The following is a 17467-nucleotide window of genomic DNA, read 5'->3' as shown; positions in this document are numbered from 1 at the left end:
TTTGGGAGAGACCATGATATCTGTCTGGTTGCTGTCCTTCTATAAATTGCATCTTTGGGGAGCATTCTGGAGCCGGGCTAGACACTGCGCTCGGACCCTAACTCTCTCTATCCTGATAAGGGAAATAACACGAGTTAGGGTGTCTTCCCGAGCGCTCTCCCCGGACAGCACACCAAATATGCATATTCTATTTAGTCAAATATCTGTCAGTGTGAACTCGTGAACTGAGTGTTTGATAAGTAATGGACACAATATGATTGTTATTGAGTGTCTAACACTATATATTCATACAGATATCAGAGAAAGTTCAAGACAGAAAGAGATTAAGAGAGCATCACCACCCTGGCCAGGCTGAGAGAGATGATCATGATGAGCAGGTAACAGATTAACTCTGTGGGCCCTATCATACTCCCATACTTTCTGTTTTGCACCACGTTGTTTAAATAGTAAATCCATGTGCGCTACTTTGTGGACTCATGGGTGTTCTGGTCCAAAATAGAGGTGTGTTAAGGTGTATTGTTGGCACATTGCTGAAGGTTGTTTTCAATCATTTGGTTCCTGTGACGCACAAAATTTAGATGGAGGGCAGGAACTAAAAACTGAATGGGAGTCATAGAGGAAAGTGTATTTTTGTGATTTATACCATATTTCTATCTTTCTGTATAAGATATAAATAGAAAATAAGCACATATGTTGGGCATGATACTTATATCATGAAGAGGGCCGAGTTTTGTACTCAACTAAAATATGTTTGCCTGTCATCGAGGCAGTAGACACTATATAAGCTATTATATCACATGAAAAAATAAATACTTTAATTAAACTGTCATAGTAATTGTTGCTGTGGGAAGACTACTGTAGTAATAAACAACTTATTTAAGAGGCTTCTCTTCTCTACGCTATAATCATACACGATCACAATGCAGCAGTATTACAGTTTATTAGTTTACTATGCTACAGTATTTGGTAGAATTCATTACCTTCGCTAGTATTCATTGTTCAATAAGAGTTCTACACATTATACACTTTACTATGTGGTTCAAAAACATCTTTTATTATAAATTACTATAGTTTTTCCCCATGTGGATCTTCCAGACATCACAAAATAACAGATGAAAGCAGACAAAAGCATGGACGCATAGTCTACATTATTATTTATTTATTTTTGTAAGGAGGTAAAGTGCTCCACAATAATAATCGTCTAGTTTTGTCCAGTGAACTTACCATTAACAAACATTCACCACTTCTGCGCATATAGACGTTAATGTTACAGGTGTTTATTCTGCCAAACGCCAGTAAAGACTTGGATTAATGCAAAACAAGCCAGAGATTTCATTACAGCGATTACATGGCAGAGTACGTTATTTATCTTTTCTTTGATATTGTATAAGTGTGCTGGTGTTTGTATCTGATTTTATATAACACATTAATATATTTATACACACAGCTAGGCCTGTATATAATCTTTATTGGTGCTGTTACGAATTATAGCGTTCAAAAAAAGTTTGTACACATAGATGTGTTGAGTAAATGTTTATCACACGCCACCTTTTTTACATTTCTTGAACTTTTACCACTTTATGAGCAAAAGCTTTTGAAAGTCTATAAAAGCTGTTCGGCATTTCTTTATATTAGCCACTTTAAACTATTAGAAACAACATAAAACAAATATTTTAATGTTCTGGTAGCGAATCTTATGAAGAACCACTTCCTGCCCTCCATCTGAGTCACGTGTCAGCAATGACGTCATGTGAAAACAACCTATTTTGAGAACCTGAAACAGACTGCGCAATAAACCTAGGGCTGTGACGGTGACGATTTTTTACTACCGGGGTGGGAAATCACCAACAACTGCCGGTGGTGAGGGGGGGGGTATAGCCTTTAAAACGTGCACGCGGCGGCGGAGGTGCTCTCTAATTTCACACAGGAGAAAACTGGACTAGTGGATTTCATGAAGGCCAACAGCCTAATTCATTTCATGTTTTGGTTAATTAAATCTGAAAATACAACTCTCTTGAGCTCTAAATGGAAAGAAACGCTAAAAAAATTTGTTGTTAAATAAATTTCAGCAGAGACGCAGCTGCCAGTCATTTTATGTTTTTTAGTTAGAAATAAAAAGGTTTAGTTGGACACTGCACAGTCCCTCAGTAGTCTACACTATAAATAATATTATCATTTATTATATTCATTATTATTACAATTAAGCTATACAGTTGACAACGCAGAACCCTTTTGAATGTTTGCTTTAATTTTGACATTGCTAAAGTGCACTTTAACGGTTGTGTAAAGAAACATCCCATTATGAAGCAGCAGTCTCAAGTTAGGACACTTAAAAATGTCTTTAAAGATGATCAGCCTGCGAAGTCAAGTTTGCAGTGTTATAAAGTGAAATAGGTATATAGTGCGTGATGTGGATTTGAAAATATAATGTTGACCTATTTTGATGGCTTTAATAGAGTTAGAATATCTTTGTTTGTTTGTTTTTTACTTGTAAGCTTATTGCCCTCAAATGAAAATGTAACCTGAAAACAAGTTATTAAATAGGCTAACTAGATAAATAAAATCACAAGTAGGCCTAATAGCCTAATTTTTTATTATTATTATTTTTTTACAAATGCCAACCGGACAATTTCACGAAAAAAAACCCACTTATGATAGCATAACATACATTTTATTTTTACATTTAAAATTACAATAAAAGTTGTGCCTATTGAGTTGCGTGTTATCCATGCGTAACCAATTTTCACGGTAATAACAGAACTTTTTTTCTTTGAGGTCGCAGCCCTTTCTGTTGAGCGGGTGAAGGCAATGACCAATCATAAAGGTGTAAGACCTCAATTGACAGCGCTCAAAAAGCAAGCGGGATAATGTTTACATTAGTTTATTTGCTATAAATGCTCATGCTGTCTTCTGTGCATGTACTGGAGTTTTGTTTGATACATTCAGAAAGAGTGTTTTCTTGAGCAGATCAAATTAAGGGTACAGTTCATATATCTGACTGCTGTATTTAAGAACAAAACTGTATTACAAATCAAATATAAATATTAATATATTTATAGATTTTAATAAAAAAATTCTTGTGTTGTGAAGAAAAAATCTAATTATGTATGGAAAGCATCGTCAATGCACCGAGACATCGAATTGAACCAAATCAATGGCATGATAATCATAACAGAACTGAACCTAGGACCAGTGTAGGTTCACATCCCTAGTATCTTGCTTCATTATTCCGCCGCCATTATTTCTCGGAAAGCAGGTTTCTCTACACCGCGAAGCGGCGCATTCTCAACTATCAAATATGTATGTATGTGTATATATATATATATATATATATATATATATATATATATATATATATATGCAATCAAGCTCATAAACACATAAACAGAAAAAAGGGATCTGAATAATGTAGTTATTCAGATAATTGATGACCTTTTTCTATACAGATATAACTTGTGATAATCTGATGTTTATTTTCTTGTGTTACAGAGTTATCTAGAAGGCAGAAATGTAGACGTGAGCATGACGAGGCATATTATTCCAACTTGGATTGTTTGCAGTTTGATTATATACAGCTTAGACTTTCAGGCTTATAGAGTTCAGTAATTAATAAGTCAGTTTTTAGTTTATATATCACAAGCTGTCTCTTTTCTTTACCCAGAAAGCCCTGACTCCCACACAGACCAAAGAAAACAGAACGTCTAAGACTGGTAATGGAAATGGTAAGATTGTTAGCTATGTTATTCAGATAATTGATGAACTTTTTCTATACAGATTAGGGATGTCCCGGTCCGGTATTTTTGCCCTCGAGTCAGAGTCCTTTGATTTCGAGTATCTACCGAAACCTGATCCGATACTTCAATAATAATGGAATAACTTTAAGGTTACAGTTACATTTTAGGTTACCTTATTAACTAATTTAAAGTCTCTAGGATGCACACTTTATCCTCATGCTGGTTGATCTCAACTCTTCAGCATTTTGAGTTATTTTGTTGTCACACTAAACTAATTGATAATGCCATTAATTGACAACAAATGTCTATCAATGATTATCAATTAAGGCTGTGACGGTAATGGATTTTCTGTTATCGCGGTGTTAAAGCAAGAAATCATGCGGTATGTCGGTTAACCGCGCATATATATATATACATATAAAAATAAAATCGCTCCACAGAAAATAAGCAGTTTTAACGCTGTAATTTCTATATCCCAGTCCCTTTATCAACATTTTTTATACAAGTCATTATTTTAAAGATTATGACTTGAGAATATGATTTTACCTCAGCGCTGCACTTTTGTCCTTCGCCCTCGCGCTGAGTTCAGGTGACGGAGTGTTGTGAAGTAGTTAAACTTTCCTCAGTTTAATTTACAGTGTCAAACTGGCACAGGAATATCAGTATATTAATATAGGCTTTGCTAAAATGCTGGTCAAATGTAGGTCTTTTTTTACAGAAGCTATACAGAAGCGCGAGCTGTGACCACGGTGATGAGGCAACAATCGCATATATGTTGACTTATTTAAAGTAGGCTATAGGCTATAATAATTGTGTGTAAAGACTTTTTTTTAAAAATGTAGCCAATATATCACAGGGGTTTGTGTAGCAGCAATTACAGTGGAGCATAATCCTTTTTTCCAGAGGAGCGAAACAAACACTGCACAGTTGTGTTTCAATTCATATATTTTTTACAATTAACGCATTTCGTTTTGTACAATTTGTATCTTAGTTTTTGTCGGTCAGTAATCTACAAAATAAACAATAATAACTAATAGACTTTGAGGTGAAGCGATGTGCCTCAGGGCCTATCTACTGAAAGGGTTACATACAACCTTAACGTCCCTGCTATGTAGCGCATATATAGCCTATATATACTCCATTGTAGGTAACCCTTTCAATAGATAGACCTCATCAATGACATATTAAGCATGGACATATAAAGGATAAGTTATGCTTTGCGCTGTGAGATGCGTCCATGACTTTACACATTCAAGTAATAATCAAGTGTGCACAGGTTATGTACCTTATGGAGTCACTCTCTTAATATTGGATATTTATAAAGCATAAAACACTGTTATGAAACACTCTCTTATATCTGCTGTTATGTTGGTGCAGCCGTTAATACACGGTTCAGGTAATCAAAAAGCCAGCTCGCCTACATGATGTTTAATTATGGGTGGGTCGCAGGTGGATAAGTTTAATCATTGGTTATGCAGACCACTTTGCCTAAAATATCAGAAAGTTCAAACTCTGATTAAACTAAAGCGAAACTGACCGATCAATGGATGTTTGTCATAAAGAGTGATAATATAGGCTGCTATTTTATTTTTGATACAGTTAACAAAGATTCAATATTGCAAACTGAATATTTCACTTTTATTTTATTTATATTACGATTGTATTTAACAGACCAGTTTGTGTTTTAGCCGCGGCATATAGCGGACCCTGAGGCACATCGCTTCACCTCTAAGTTTATTAGTTATTCATGTTTATTTTGTAAATAACTGACCCACAAAAACAAAGATGCAAATTGTACAAAACAAAATTCGTTCAAAGAATATTTTTCTTCCAACAAAAATATCTGAATTGTATATTCTTGTGCGTCCCCATCCGCTACACAACTGTGTAGTGTTTGTTTCGCTCCACGGGAAAAAAGGATTTAATTATGCTCCATTCTAATTGCTGCTACACAAACCCCTGTGATATATTAGCTACATATTTTTATAAATGTCTTTACACAAAATTATTATAGCCTACTTTAAAGGGCACATAGTTTACCTCTTTTTAATGATTTAATATTAATATTATGGCTCTTCTGAGTGTGCCAGTTTAGGTTCAGTTCAAAACACAATTCAGATTGTTTTATTATAATGTGTTAAAAAGTGTCATGTTGGGGGCGTGTCCACAGCTCGCTGATTTATGGGTGTGTTGCTTCACATGTAAATTAGTTTCGGCTTCCCGCCCAACGTAACAAGGGGGCGGGGTCATGAGCTCACCCGCTCTGTGTTTGCAACAGAGGCAGACTGAAGAGGCAGACGATTGAAGCCGCGACACGGCACACTAGACACTCTCTGTAGCACGGCAGAAACATGAAGTGTCCCGAATCGTCGCGCCACGCATTTTTGAATTCTAAACATAGGTTTCTGCAGCGGTCCGCGGCACCCAGCTGTCGACTTGAGTGTACCCTGATAGAAACCTATGATTAGAATTGTAAAACGCATGCTAGTTAAGATCACAGGGAGCTTCTGGGATCGTGAGAAATGCAAACGGCTGAAGAATAAGGTAGACTCAATGAGAAGTACACATGTTTGCAAACCTACCTAAAGATACAACCAATAATTCTGATTAGAGCGATAATGTGGAGAATATTGATCTTGTGTTGAGCCCAATGAGACCTGCATCTAAAAATAGAGCTAGCGTGTTCCTTTAGTGATATCGCTTCGACTCACGCTGAAAATGGCGGACGTGAATCAACAAACTGAGGATATGATGACACGCCTGTCAATCAATTTTGGTGGGTGGGGGGACCGCTCCAATGTAAAGTTGCAGTCAGTTTGAACACCGCTCCAATTGGTCCACTGTTTTTTATGTTGTTAAATTGAAAAAAAAGCACTGGGTGTGTTTATATCACCCCAATATGACGCTCTATACACCATACATGCACATATGGCTGTCCAAACAGCTTGAAAAGTAGATTTTTTACCATAGGTGCCCTTTAAATAAGTCAAAATATATGCGATTGTTGCCTCATCACCGTGGTCGCAGCATGCGCGTCTGTTTATAGCTGTAAAAAAAGACCTACATTTGACCAGCATTTTAGCAAAGCCTATATTAATATACTGATATTCCTGTGCCAGTTTGAGAGTTTAACTACTTCACAACACTCCGTCACCTGAACTCAGCGCGAGGGTGAAGGAGAAAAGTGCAGCGCTGAGGTAAATCATATTCTCAGGTTATAATCTTTAAAATAATGCCTTTTATTAAACATGTTGATAAAGGGATTGGGATATAGAAATTACAGCGGTGCGTTAAAATGCTTATTTTCTGTGGAGCGATTGATTTGAGTTAGTAGGCCTGCTTTATTAAAATAAGCTTCAAATAAAAACAGCCTATGCTGGTTATTAAAAAGGATTCAGTGTTTTCGTTTTGTAATCTAAATTTGTAATTTAGGTGTAAAATACTCAGGTCAGGTCTTTTATTCCTTTTATTTAGTTTATTCTGTTTTTCTATACAATCCTAAAAGATTCACAAGCAAAAATAAATACTAAACTAAAATGGGCGGTGATGACGGTAATAGCCACATCACCGCGGTTGACATCTCATTATGGCGGTAAGGCGGTGATGCGGTTATCGTCACACCCCTATTATCAATTTTATGGATTAGTTTTAGGATCCCTATTATTTAGACTTTTTGTGATGTGTACTACATCAATATTTAAAATATATGCTCATAAAGAGAAAACATGAACCCTCATAGAAATTGAAATGATTGTCTCTCTGTCATCTTTACTACACTCAGTCATATAATTTTCTAAAAGCTACGAAAGCTGCTACTGATGCTAAAATACCTACCACTGCCTCCACTGATATTACTGCTCTTACTACTACTATATTACTACGTTCTTCAATTTAGGTGTTGTTCAGTGCACATGTAAAATAATGCAATACACAAGGACTATAATAGATGTATACATAGTGATTTTATTGTTATTATCCCTCCAGCAAAGTCATACTTACTTAATATACATGTTTACTTATGACTGATGGAATCATGTGCTTTTCTGATTCTTTTCTGTAGGTTCTTCCAGGCAGAGCGAACATTCCCTGGAGTGATGCTGAAAAAAAGTGGTTTGGCGACAGCAAGGGACCTGCATAACACTAATGAAAGTTCCTGGGAAAGACAAATGTTTAAAGTGCCTACAGAAAGAACCAGTGCTTCAAACCAGGGGCTGGAGAGATGTCAAAAATCATGTTTACAATGTAATCCAATCAAAAAGATGAAACTGATTGATAAATTTCTGTTCTTTAAAGAAGTAAACTAACCTTAAACTATCCTCTCTCCCTCTTAAATTCATCCTGATTTTCTAACTCTTTATTCTGCACAACAAACAAAACTTTACGCTTTTCTTCCTTTAGTTTTGCCATCCAGATGTGTACTTTTAGAGCTGACTATGTTGTTAGATGTTGGGCTTGTGAACCTGTTTTTGACAGGTATTCTGTGTCGATTTTTTTATTAAATAAAATATTTCTGTTATAAATAAATTACCATCTTCTCTGATTTCTCATTTTGGAGCTTGTATTGTGGTGCTTGTCAAATAACCAGTTTTGTTTCTCTATACTTTTTATCTAAGTTGGAATTTCACTCAACTGCTAAAACTAAAATAAACCTGTGACCAAGACCATGTCTGAGATTAGAGTGGTTTTTTATCATCAGCGTAAACTTTAACTGCAGTTTTTTTTTGTCTTGTTTTCTGTTCCAACTGCTCAAACTCACAGTGCGGCTCATATCACAGATTTTAATTCAGCTGCTATTCTTTATCATAATATAAGCAGGTTAGAGAATTTAATAAAAATGTTGTTTTGAAAGTACCCTGAAGATATCAACAGATTAACAAACTAATATTGGGTAACACTTTATTTTAAGGTGTCCTTGTTACAAATGTTACATGTACGCCAACCATAATCCTAACTATATAGTAAGTGCATGTAGTTAATTAATATTACTTAGTATTTAAATCTATAATAATGCTGTAACAAGGACACCTTAAAATAAAGTGTAACCAAATATTGTTTTTAAACAATTATGAGTTATTTATCATCTATACTGTCATGCAACATGCATTAAAAGCAATATCTACTGTAAAAAAATAAATATGAAAACATGCAACAGTAAACAGCTGACAAATCTCTGGAAAAAAATATAACAAGTATTATTATTATTAGCCTGCTTTATAAGGTGTTCGCATGGAGCAAGTGTCATCATGACTGACTTTCTTTAGTCAAACGCGACTAAAGAATCATTGTTTACTGAATCATCATTTAGTGAATCATCAGTTTGCAGTGAGTCGATACTCCTGAAGTGCTGCGGCGCGCATGGATTCGTCATTTGCTCTCTTACTCAGTTTACGCAACAGTTCAGATGAACGCGAGATGGACAGACGTCATTCCTCCATGATGAATGAGTTACAGTTAACCCGCAGCTCACGTGCGTTCTGTAGAGAAAGATCTGTGTGGATGGAATCAACCTCGATCCGTTTCATCACTCATTATAGTAAGTTCATTTCTTAAATCAACCAAATGTTGTCAGGGTTCGTGTTTATGGACACACAAAAATAGAAATGAGTGTCAATGACCATGACCGACCTAATGAAATGGCCATTGTGTGATATAGCAGAGTTTCCTTAGTCGAGACTATATTATCCAATCATATGAAATCAGCAGGCTATTAACAAAATATATCCGCATTTTGAACCGTTTGAGTAATTAAAATGATAATCAAACTAATTATTCAGTGATTAAAAGTGTTATTTGGACTAAAATCAGCATCTCTGATCACTTTTAATAAGCGCTACCCATAACCGTCAAACTGAAATCTGCCTAGTAACAGTGCGGTCCTCGCAACTCCTCTCCCGACCTCACCATTTCTGTGAACATGGTGTTTTTACAGATTTAAAGTGATTTCCTGGTTGTCTGCTCCCCTCTAGTGGCACTACTATTTTTTTTATTTTCCTAGCATTAACAGAAAGGGGGGTCCTCACAACATGCTGCTGGGTCATGGCCCTCACAAGTATAGCAAAACACGTATGTGTGTGCGTGTGTGTGTGTGTGTGTGTGTGTGTGTGTGTGTGTGTGTGTGTGTGTGTGTGTGTGTGAATGAGTGTGTATGCATGTTTCTTAGTACTGGGTTGTGGCTGGAAGGCTATCCATTGCTTAAAACATATGCCGGAATAGTTGGCCGTTTTTTCCACTGTGGCAACCTCTGAAATAGTGACTGAGCCGAAGGAAAATGAATAAATAAATGAATGTGTCAAATTGTGTTTATAGCAGGGCTTAGCCCTTACTGCAGAATTTAGCTCCAAAACTACACTGTAACAAAGTCCTATAATTTCAGGTTACTGTAATTTTTCACAGTAAATTACATTAGTGTCACTTTACAGCATTTAACTGTTAAATTTTACATATTTAGAATTTTATTGTGAAATTAAGGCAGGCATCATGATTACAGAAAATTATTGTAAAATGGCTATTTCTTTTGTACCTTAGTTATAGGAATTCAAACACAATTAATACATTATTCAACATATACATTATTACACATGAACTTTTATGCTAGTACAGGCATTTTTTTTATATTTAGAAATATTTACAGAAATATTGTTATTATGAAGTTCCTCACAGTAATTTACTGTGAATTTACATACAGTACCTTACTGTGAAAGTAATGCAATTATTAGCCAGTGATTTACTGTAAATTTAAGATCAAATATTTTACAGTGTAAACTCCAATCCTAATGCTCATTCACTAATACCTACATAGTGTATGGCTTTTAAGTGAAATTAAAAATGGAACTAAAATTTGGAAAGGAATTCAGACTGTGATGCAAATAGTGTAAGCCAGAGAACCTACAGCAAACAATTTCATCATAAACATTACACCTACCTGTTATTTGATCGGTTCTTAATCCTGGTCCTCTGCAAATTTTGTATGTAACTCTTCCCAATTCTGAGGTTTGTTCCATTCAACCATCATAATCCTGCGAACATCATCATTTTCTGCTATTATTCCAATTCAGGAGAAGCCTGTTCAATTCAAAAGGCAATAAAGCATACAAGACATGACTACTATGCAAATCTTCAGATCATGGTTAAATAGACTTTTTCACTTCTTTAAGCTTTGTCTGAAGATAAGTGAAGGAAATTACTGGGCAGGGTGGCACAGTGGCTTAGTGGTTAGCACTGTCAGCACCTCACAAAAGAAGGTTGCTGGTAGGCATGGGCCGGTATAAGATTTTGACAGTATGATAACATTGTATTGTGATTACTGCTCTAAAATATATTCTTTTAAAATGTCTGGGTAAAAAAACAAAAGCTTTTTTCCCCTTAAACACAATATATTTTATTTTGAGAAACGTTTAAAGTATTTTGGAGCACTAAACATGTCAGGCTAAACAATTCAAATAAATCCGATTTCTGCTGTCTTCATTTGTTTCAAAAACACAGATTTCTTTACAATTTAAAACGGCTTCTTTGGATATCTTTTCTGCTGAAGATACTGTTGTCCTAAAAAACAAACCAAAAAAATGGTTACACATACACATACCTTAGAAACGGTATCACAGAAAATTTTGGCGGTTTTAAAACCTTGAATTTTCCAAACCGCGGTATACCTTGAAAACGGTTATCATCTCATGCCTAGTTGCTGGTTCAGGTCTTGGCTGTGTTGAGTTTGAATGTTCACTTTGGTTCCCCCCACAGTCCAAAGACATGCAGTGTAGGTGAACTAAATAAACTAAATTGGCTGTAATGTATGAATGTGTGTGAATAGCTGCTTTTCCACTTTCAGGCCAGTGTGAGCCTGGGCTCTCATCAGGCCATGCCAACAGCCCGTGAGCTTGAGCAGTGAGGCCGAAATCATGTTGCTTTCCTCTGCAGGGCCAATAGCTCATAGCACACCACGAAACCAAAACCCCACCCTAAAACATCTCCCAAATCAAATGTCACCCAACCCACCCAGGGGTGCGTTTCCCAAACAACGATGTAACTCGCGGCTGAACTGTCATAGTACAATGCATCGTTTGGGAAAAAAACAATGTAGTGACGAGTGTTTCCCAAAACTCATAGTTTCTCTGTCGCAAATACATTGCTTTAACAATGTTACTTATAACGTAAAACGTCCATAATGATGCTCTAAACCCGGTGGAGGAACTACTTCTTTACAGAAAAATTGTATATTTATTATCTATTAGGAAATGAAAAAAATCCTAATTGAATCATAATATTAATAATACTAATGATGATGATGATGATGATGATGATGATGACGATGATGATGATTATTATTATTTTTAGTAATTATGTATTAGAAATTAAAAAAATATACTTTAATAATAATATTAATAATATTAATGATGAGGATGATGATGATTATTATTATTAGTATTATTATTATTATTATTATTATTATTATTATTATTATTATTAAGTAGGGTATTGTTTATTTATTTATTTTTTTTTAGAAAAGTCTACTTTTACAATTTGACACTTGTAAACCACAGCAAAAAGTTCTAACCAGCAGGCCCATGTCATTTACAGTACAGATACTTAATAAATAACCTACTATAAATTAAAAGCATTAACGTATGCTTTTTGTTTTCACAAGCTTTGGAGACGTAACATAAATTCCACTTTTAAATAATAGGTCACCTATAGCTTTCGCCATGAGGCTATGTTCAAAATGACATCAATGTTTTCAAAGTGCACTGTGAAGGGAGCACAATTGTAAACATGAAGATCGCTAAAACTGAACTGTAAAAATAGTTTGAAAGCAAATTACACCTAAGAGAGATGACTTTAATGTTTTTTTTTTTTTAATATATAATTCCTACTCTCAATGTTAGAATATTCTAAGTGAATAAGGCATGGGGGGATAACTGGGAATAGAACACAGCCAGGAACTATGTTTCTAACTACAGCTCCAGAGGTGTGGTTGCGAGTTCTCAAGTTTGCGACGCAGCGACGGATTTGGGAAATGGCAAATTAACAAACTATGTTTGTAACCACGGAACTTGCGACCTTAGTTGGCTACAATGCTTTTGGGAAATACACCCCAGAAAAAAGAAAGTTGCTTACTTCCAAACTGTCTGGACTGGCACTTGGACAGCTTAGATCAAAAAATAGGCAAAGCTCATTATTCAGATAAGAAATTAAACAATGCATCCTGACAAGTCAGACCTTAAGAGAGTTCAAACAGTAGGATGACATCATCACCATCAGCTGTTTAAAAGAGCAGAGGCTCATTGAAATCAAGGTGGGGGAGAGAAAGACAACATTTTAGAGAACAAGCAGTGATGATGTAAATTCTTTTCAGAGTTTTATGAATATAATGGAGGTTGGGTGTTGTATGACAGACATGAGAGTGGACAACAGAAGTATGATGCACTAGAAGAAAGGCTTTTGTGTGGATGTGTAGCTGAATTCAATAGATATAACCATTTTTATTGTGTTTATGTGCTCAAAGAGATGAAACACAGCATAAGAGAACAAACCCTGCATAGTAAAGTGAAACCTGAGGATTAGAAGGACTAGGCGATGTTGGTGATCTACATTCGCCAGCAGTTTTATTAAGTACACCTCGCTAGTACCAGGCCCAGATGGCATACGAATGTGGGCCACTTTAGGCAGTTATGCGGCACTGATGGTATTCCTTCGGCCCAGACATATGAATATGAGCCTGGAGTAGCCCACCTGTACAATGGCAAAGGGGGGGGGGGGGGGGGGGGGGGGGGGGCAAAGATTCAGATTCATATATGGGCCATTTAAAGGCATTTTAAAATTTGGCACTTATGGCAAAATGTAATCTGAATGTGAGTCTAATGTGGCCCATGTGGAAAATATTAAATTTGGCCCAAATGATGGAGGATTAATGTGGGCCACAGTTGGTAAAAATGTGGCATTGTCATTTAAGGGTAATCTGGGTCTAAACCTAAAGTGGCTCACACATGTAGGTGGAAATATGGCCCAGTTATCTTAAAACATAAGTGGGCCACTTTTGGCAAATATTTGGCACAGTAAGCTCTGACTATTGCGGCTGTGAGGCTAATGTGGCCCAGAGAAAATATGGCAAATGTGGCCCAGTTATTTAAAACATATGTGGGCCAATTTTGACAAATATTCGGCACAGTAAACTCTGCCTAATGCAGCCGTTAGCCTATAGTGGCCCAGAGAAGATATGGCAAATGTGGCCCAGTTATCCTAAAACAAATGTGGGCCACTTTTGGCAAATATTTGGCACAGTTAGCTCTGGCTAATGCAGCCGTTAGCCTATAGTGGCCCAGAGAATATATGGCAAATGTGGCCCAGTTATCTTAAAACATATGTGGGCCAAAAAGACTAAAGTCACCATCATGGAGAAAAGTGTTTGCTTTAGTTGGGCTCATTGCCCTGAACCTCTCAATAGAAATGTTCTTATTGGGTTGCTGTAACTTTTAAGAACATTGCTTGAAAAGTTTATTCATTACAGCAAACAAGCCAAGTAAAAAAAAAATAAATAAATAAAATAAAAAATAGAAACACAATAAAATGAAGTGAGGGACAACCTGAGATGAAACAATATAATTCACTAATGTTAAACAAACGTTTAATCCATTATTAGAAGTAACGTAATAACATGCTTGCACATGCTACTGAATTATGAAGGTTTATAAGCTGAAAAAAATTCTATGGTTCAACATCTGCTCACAGAGACATCAATAATCAGCAAATGAACCTCAACAAAAGTGATAATTAACAAAATGAACAAAACTCACAAACATCACAAACAGGATACTAAAAGTGGTATACATTCAACAAGGTGCTATAAACATTTCTGAGATTTTTATCCAAATTGATATGATAGCATTAACTTTTTGACAAAGACAACCATACCAACCAATCATGTCTGTCTTCTTCTTTCTGATGCTCCGTTTGAACTTCAGCTGATCATACCATGTCTCGTTAGATCCATGTGTTAGATATTTAGATGTTTGCATAAAACGGAAGTGAATAGATGACTATAGGGTATTTTTACCACTTTTTTTTACCGCATTCAGATCCACCTCCAATTTTGCATGCAATTAGTAGAACAAAAAAATTATCAGCCCCATATTTTATTCATGTATTTTTACTTTTTTTCCAAATTTTTTATGCACTTACCAGGCAAGCATTGTTTGTGTTTAAAAGATGTCTAATAGACGCATTTGATGAAAAAAAAAAATACTACATTTGCGCTGGTAGTTAAAATCAAATAGCAAAAGTCCAAAAAAGTCTTTATAGACATGAATGACTATTGTTAGACCTCTATTAGATTCTCACTGACAGACACAATTTAGCTTTGTTTTAGCCAGAATGCACTTTTTTGTTTTGACATTTATTCGATATCTTTTAAACACAAAAATTGCTTGGTGGTGTCTAATTTGCAAATGCAAATGCTGATTTTTTTTGAAAAAATGAATACCCCTAAATATAATTGTCTCAGAGTATAAGCATATTACATGAATTTATCTGAATTAGCCACTAATATAAAACAGTCGACACATAAAACATTTAATTGCCATACATTCAAATACACTACATGACCAAAGTTTTAGGAACAACAAATAATAACTTGACTTCTAGTTGATTATTTGGTATCCGAAGTGGCATACATGAAAGGCAAAAGCCTGTAGCTTATGATTATTTTACCAAAATAAAATAGGATCATGCCTTGATTTTTAATTATGTAAATAGAACAGTAAGGTCTGGACTTTTCTTAGACTAAAGTCTTGTCACTTAACAGCAATAATGTACAGTATAGAATATAAGTCATGCTGCAGTGGAAAAAAGAATTAATATTGTCTATGACTCCCAATAACTTCATTTTACCTTCATCTTACCTTAGACATGCTCAATAACTTTCATGTCTAGTAACTGGGCTGGCCAATCCTAGAGCACCTTGGCCTTCTTTGCTTTTAAGAACTTTGAAGTATGGGAAGGAGCGCTATCCTGCTAAAGAGTTTGTCCTCTCCTGTGGTTTGTAATGTAATGGGCAGCACAAATGTCTTCTTTTGAAATGTTTTTAATTTGATTTGAATAATTAATTAATTCATTTTCTTTTCGGTTAAATCCCTTTATTAATCAGAGGTCTCCTAAGCGGAATAACCTGCCAACTTATCCTGCATATGATTACACACACATACAGAGCCAATTTAGCTTACCGAATTCACCTATACCACATGTCTTTGGACTTGTGGGGAAACTGGAGCACCCGGAGGAAACCCACGTGAACACAGGGAGAACATGCAAACTCCACACAGAAATACTAACTGACCCAGCTGAGGCTCGATCCAGCAACCTTCTTGCTATGGGGCGATCGTGCTACCCACTCGAGTCAAATCAATTCATTTTAATAACATTTAATGGAATAATTTGCTGATCACACATCATATTCACGTTCATCCACAAAGCTTGAGAGAACACTTGTGTGTCTTTCTACAGAAGAGGCCGGTTGAGGACAGCGATTGGAGGAAGAATGTGGAGGCCATGTCTGGTATGGAGGGACGAAAAAAGATGTTTGATGCGGCGAAAGTCTCCACCCAGTGAAACCTTACCTAGCAAAGCTCACACAAAAGTTATGCAACCATTTGGCAACAAAGGTTTAGAGTTGCATTCTAAATATACCAATCAAATACCAGATTATACAGTAGGCTAGTTTAATAGTCCAGTTTATTTCATGGCTATTATACTACATTGCAAACATATCTCCACTGGTGCAAATGATTGTTCAACTTCCATGTGGCCAGTAGGTAAATAATTACCAGATTAGTGTATGTTTTATTATGTCAATATTCAGTTATTAGGAAGAGCCGATGTTAGGTGTACCAATGTATTACATGAAAAAAGTGAACCCTTTATTTATGTATGTACAGTTAAAGTCAGAATTATTAGCCCTCCTGAATATTAGCCCTCCTGTTTATTTTTTCCCACAATTTCTGTTTAATGGAGACAATATTTTTTTAGCACATTTCTAAACATAATAGTTTTAATAACTAATTTCTAATAACTGAATTATTTTAGCTTTGTCATGATGACAGTACATAACATTTGACTAGATATTTTTCAAGACACTTCTATACAGCTTAAAGTGACATTTAAAAGCTTAACTAGGTTAATTAGGTTAACTAGGCAGGTTAGGGTAATTAGGCAAGTTATTGTATAATGATGGTTTGTTCTGAAGTCAATTGAAAAAATATAGCTTAAAGAGGCTAATAAATTTGACCTTAAAATGGTTTTAAAAAATTTAAAACTAATTTTATTTTAGCCTAAATAAAATAAATAAGACTTTCTCCAGAAGAAAAAAACATTATCAGACATACTTTGAAAATTTCCTTGCTCAGCTAAACATAATTTGGGAAATATTGAAAGGGGGGCTAATAATTCTGACTCCAACGGTACATGTTTTGTCCAACCCATATTTATCTGAAAATATGTCTATGGATCATAATACTGACCTGCAGTGTTGAGTTTAAATATTCAAAAAATAAAAAAAAACACAAATAAAGTCTGGAAAGTCCGATAACTGCTTTTTTTTGCATGCCATATCGGTCAAATGCCTGAAGAACTGAGCAGATGTGCTGTGTTTCTTTGTTTATGCAAATGTTTAATTTGCTGTTGAATAGGCCATCAAGCATAGATGATGAGATCAGGAGCTGGAGCAGGAAGTGAGGCATTAACTGTAT

The 17467-nt window shown here is 35.5% G+C and overlaps 1 protein-coding gene across 1 annotated transcript in view; it reads left to right on the top strand.

The window, feature by feature from the left end:
• tnni1a (troponin I type 1a (skeletal, slow)) overlaps positions 1–16363 on the top strand; it is a 40249-nt gene extending 23886 nt beyond the window's left edge. Inside the window, exon 7 of the mRNA XM_056448709.1 lies at positions 16227–16363. Coding sequence (XP_056304684.1) covers positions 16227–16331 — 105 coding nt within the window. The 3' untranslated portion in view covers positions 16332–16363. The remainder of the gene's footprint in view (positions 1–16226) is intronic.
• Positions 16364–17467: the final 1104 nt, after the last annotated feature.

Source organism: Danio aesculapii, chromosome 23 (genome assembly GCF_903798145.1).
Source record: "Danio aesculapii chromosome 23, fDanAes4.1, whole genome shotgun sequence".
Lineage (NCBI taxonomy): Eukaryota > Metazoa > Chordata > Actinopteri > Cypriniformes > Danionidae > Danio > Danio aesculapii.
The sequence above is the reverse complement of the archived record's forward strand: the minus strand, read 5'-3'. Positions and strand labels throughout refer to the sequence as shown.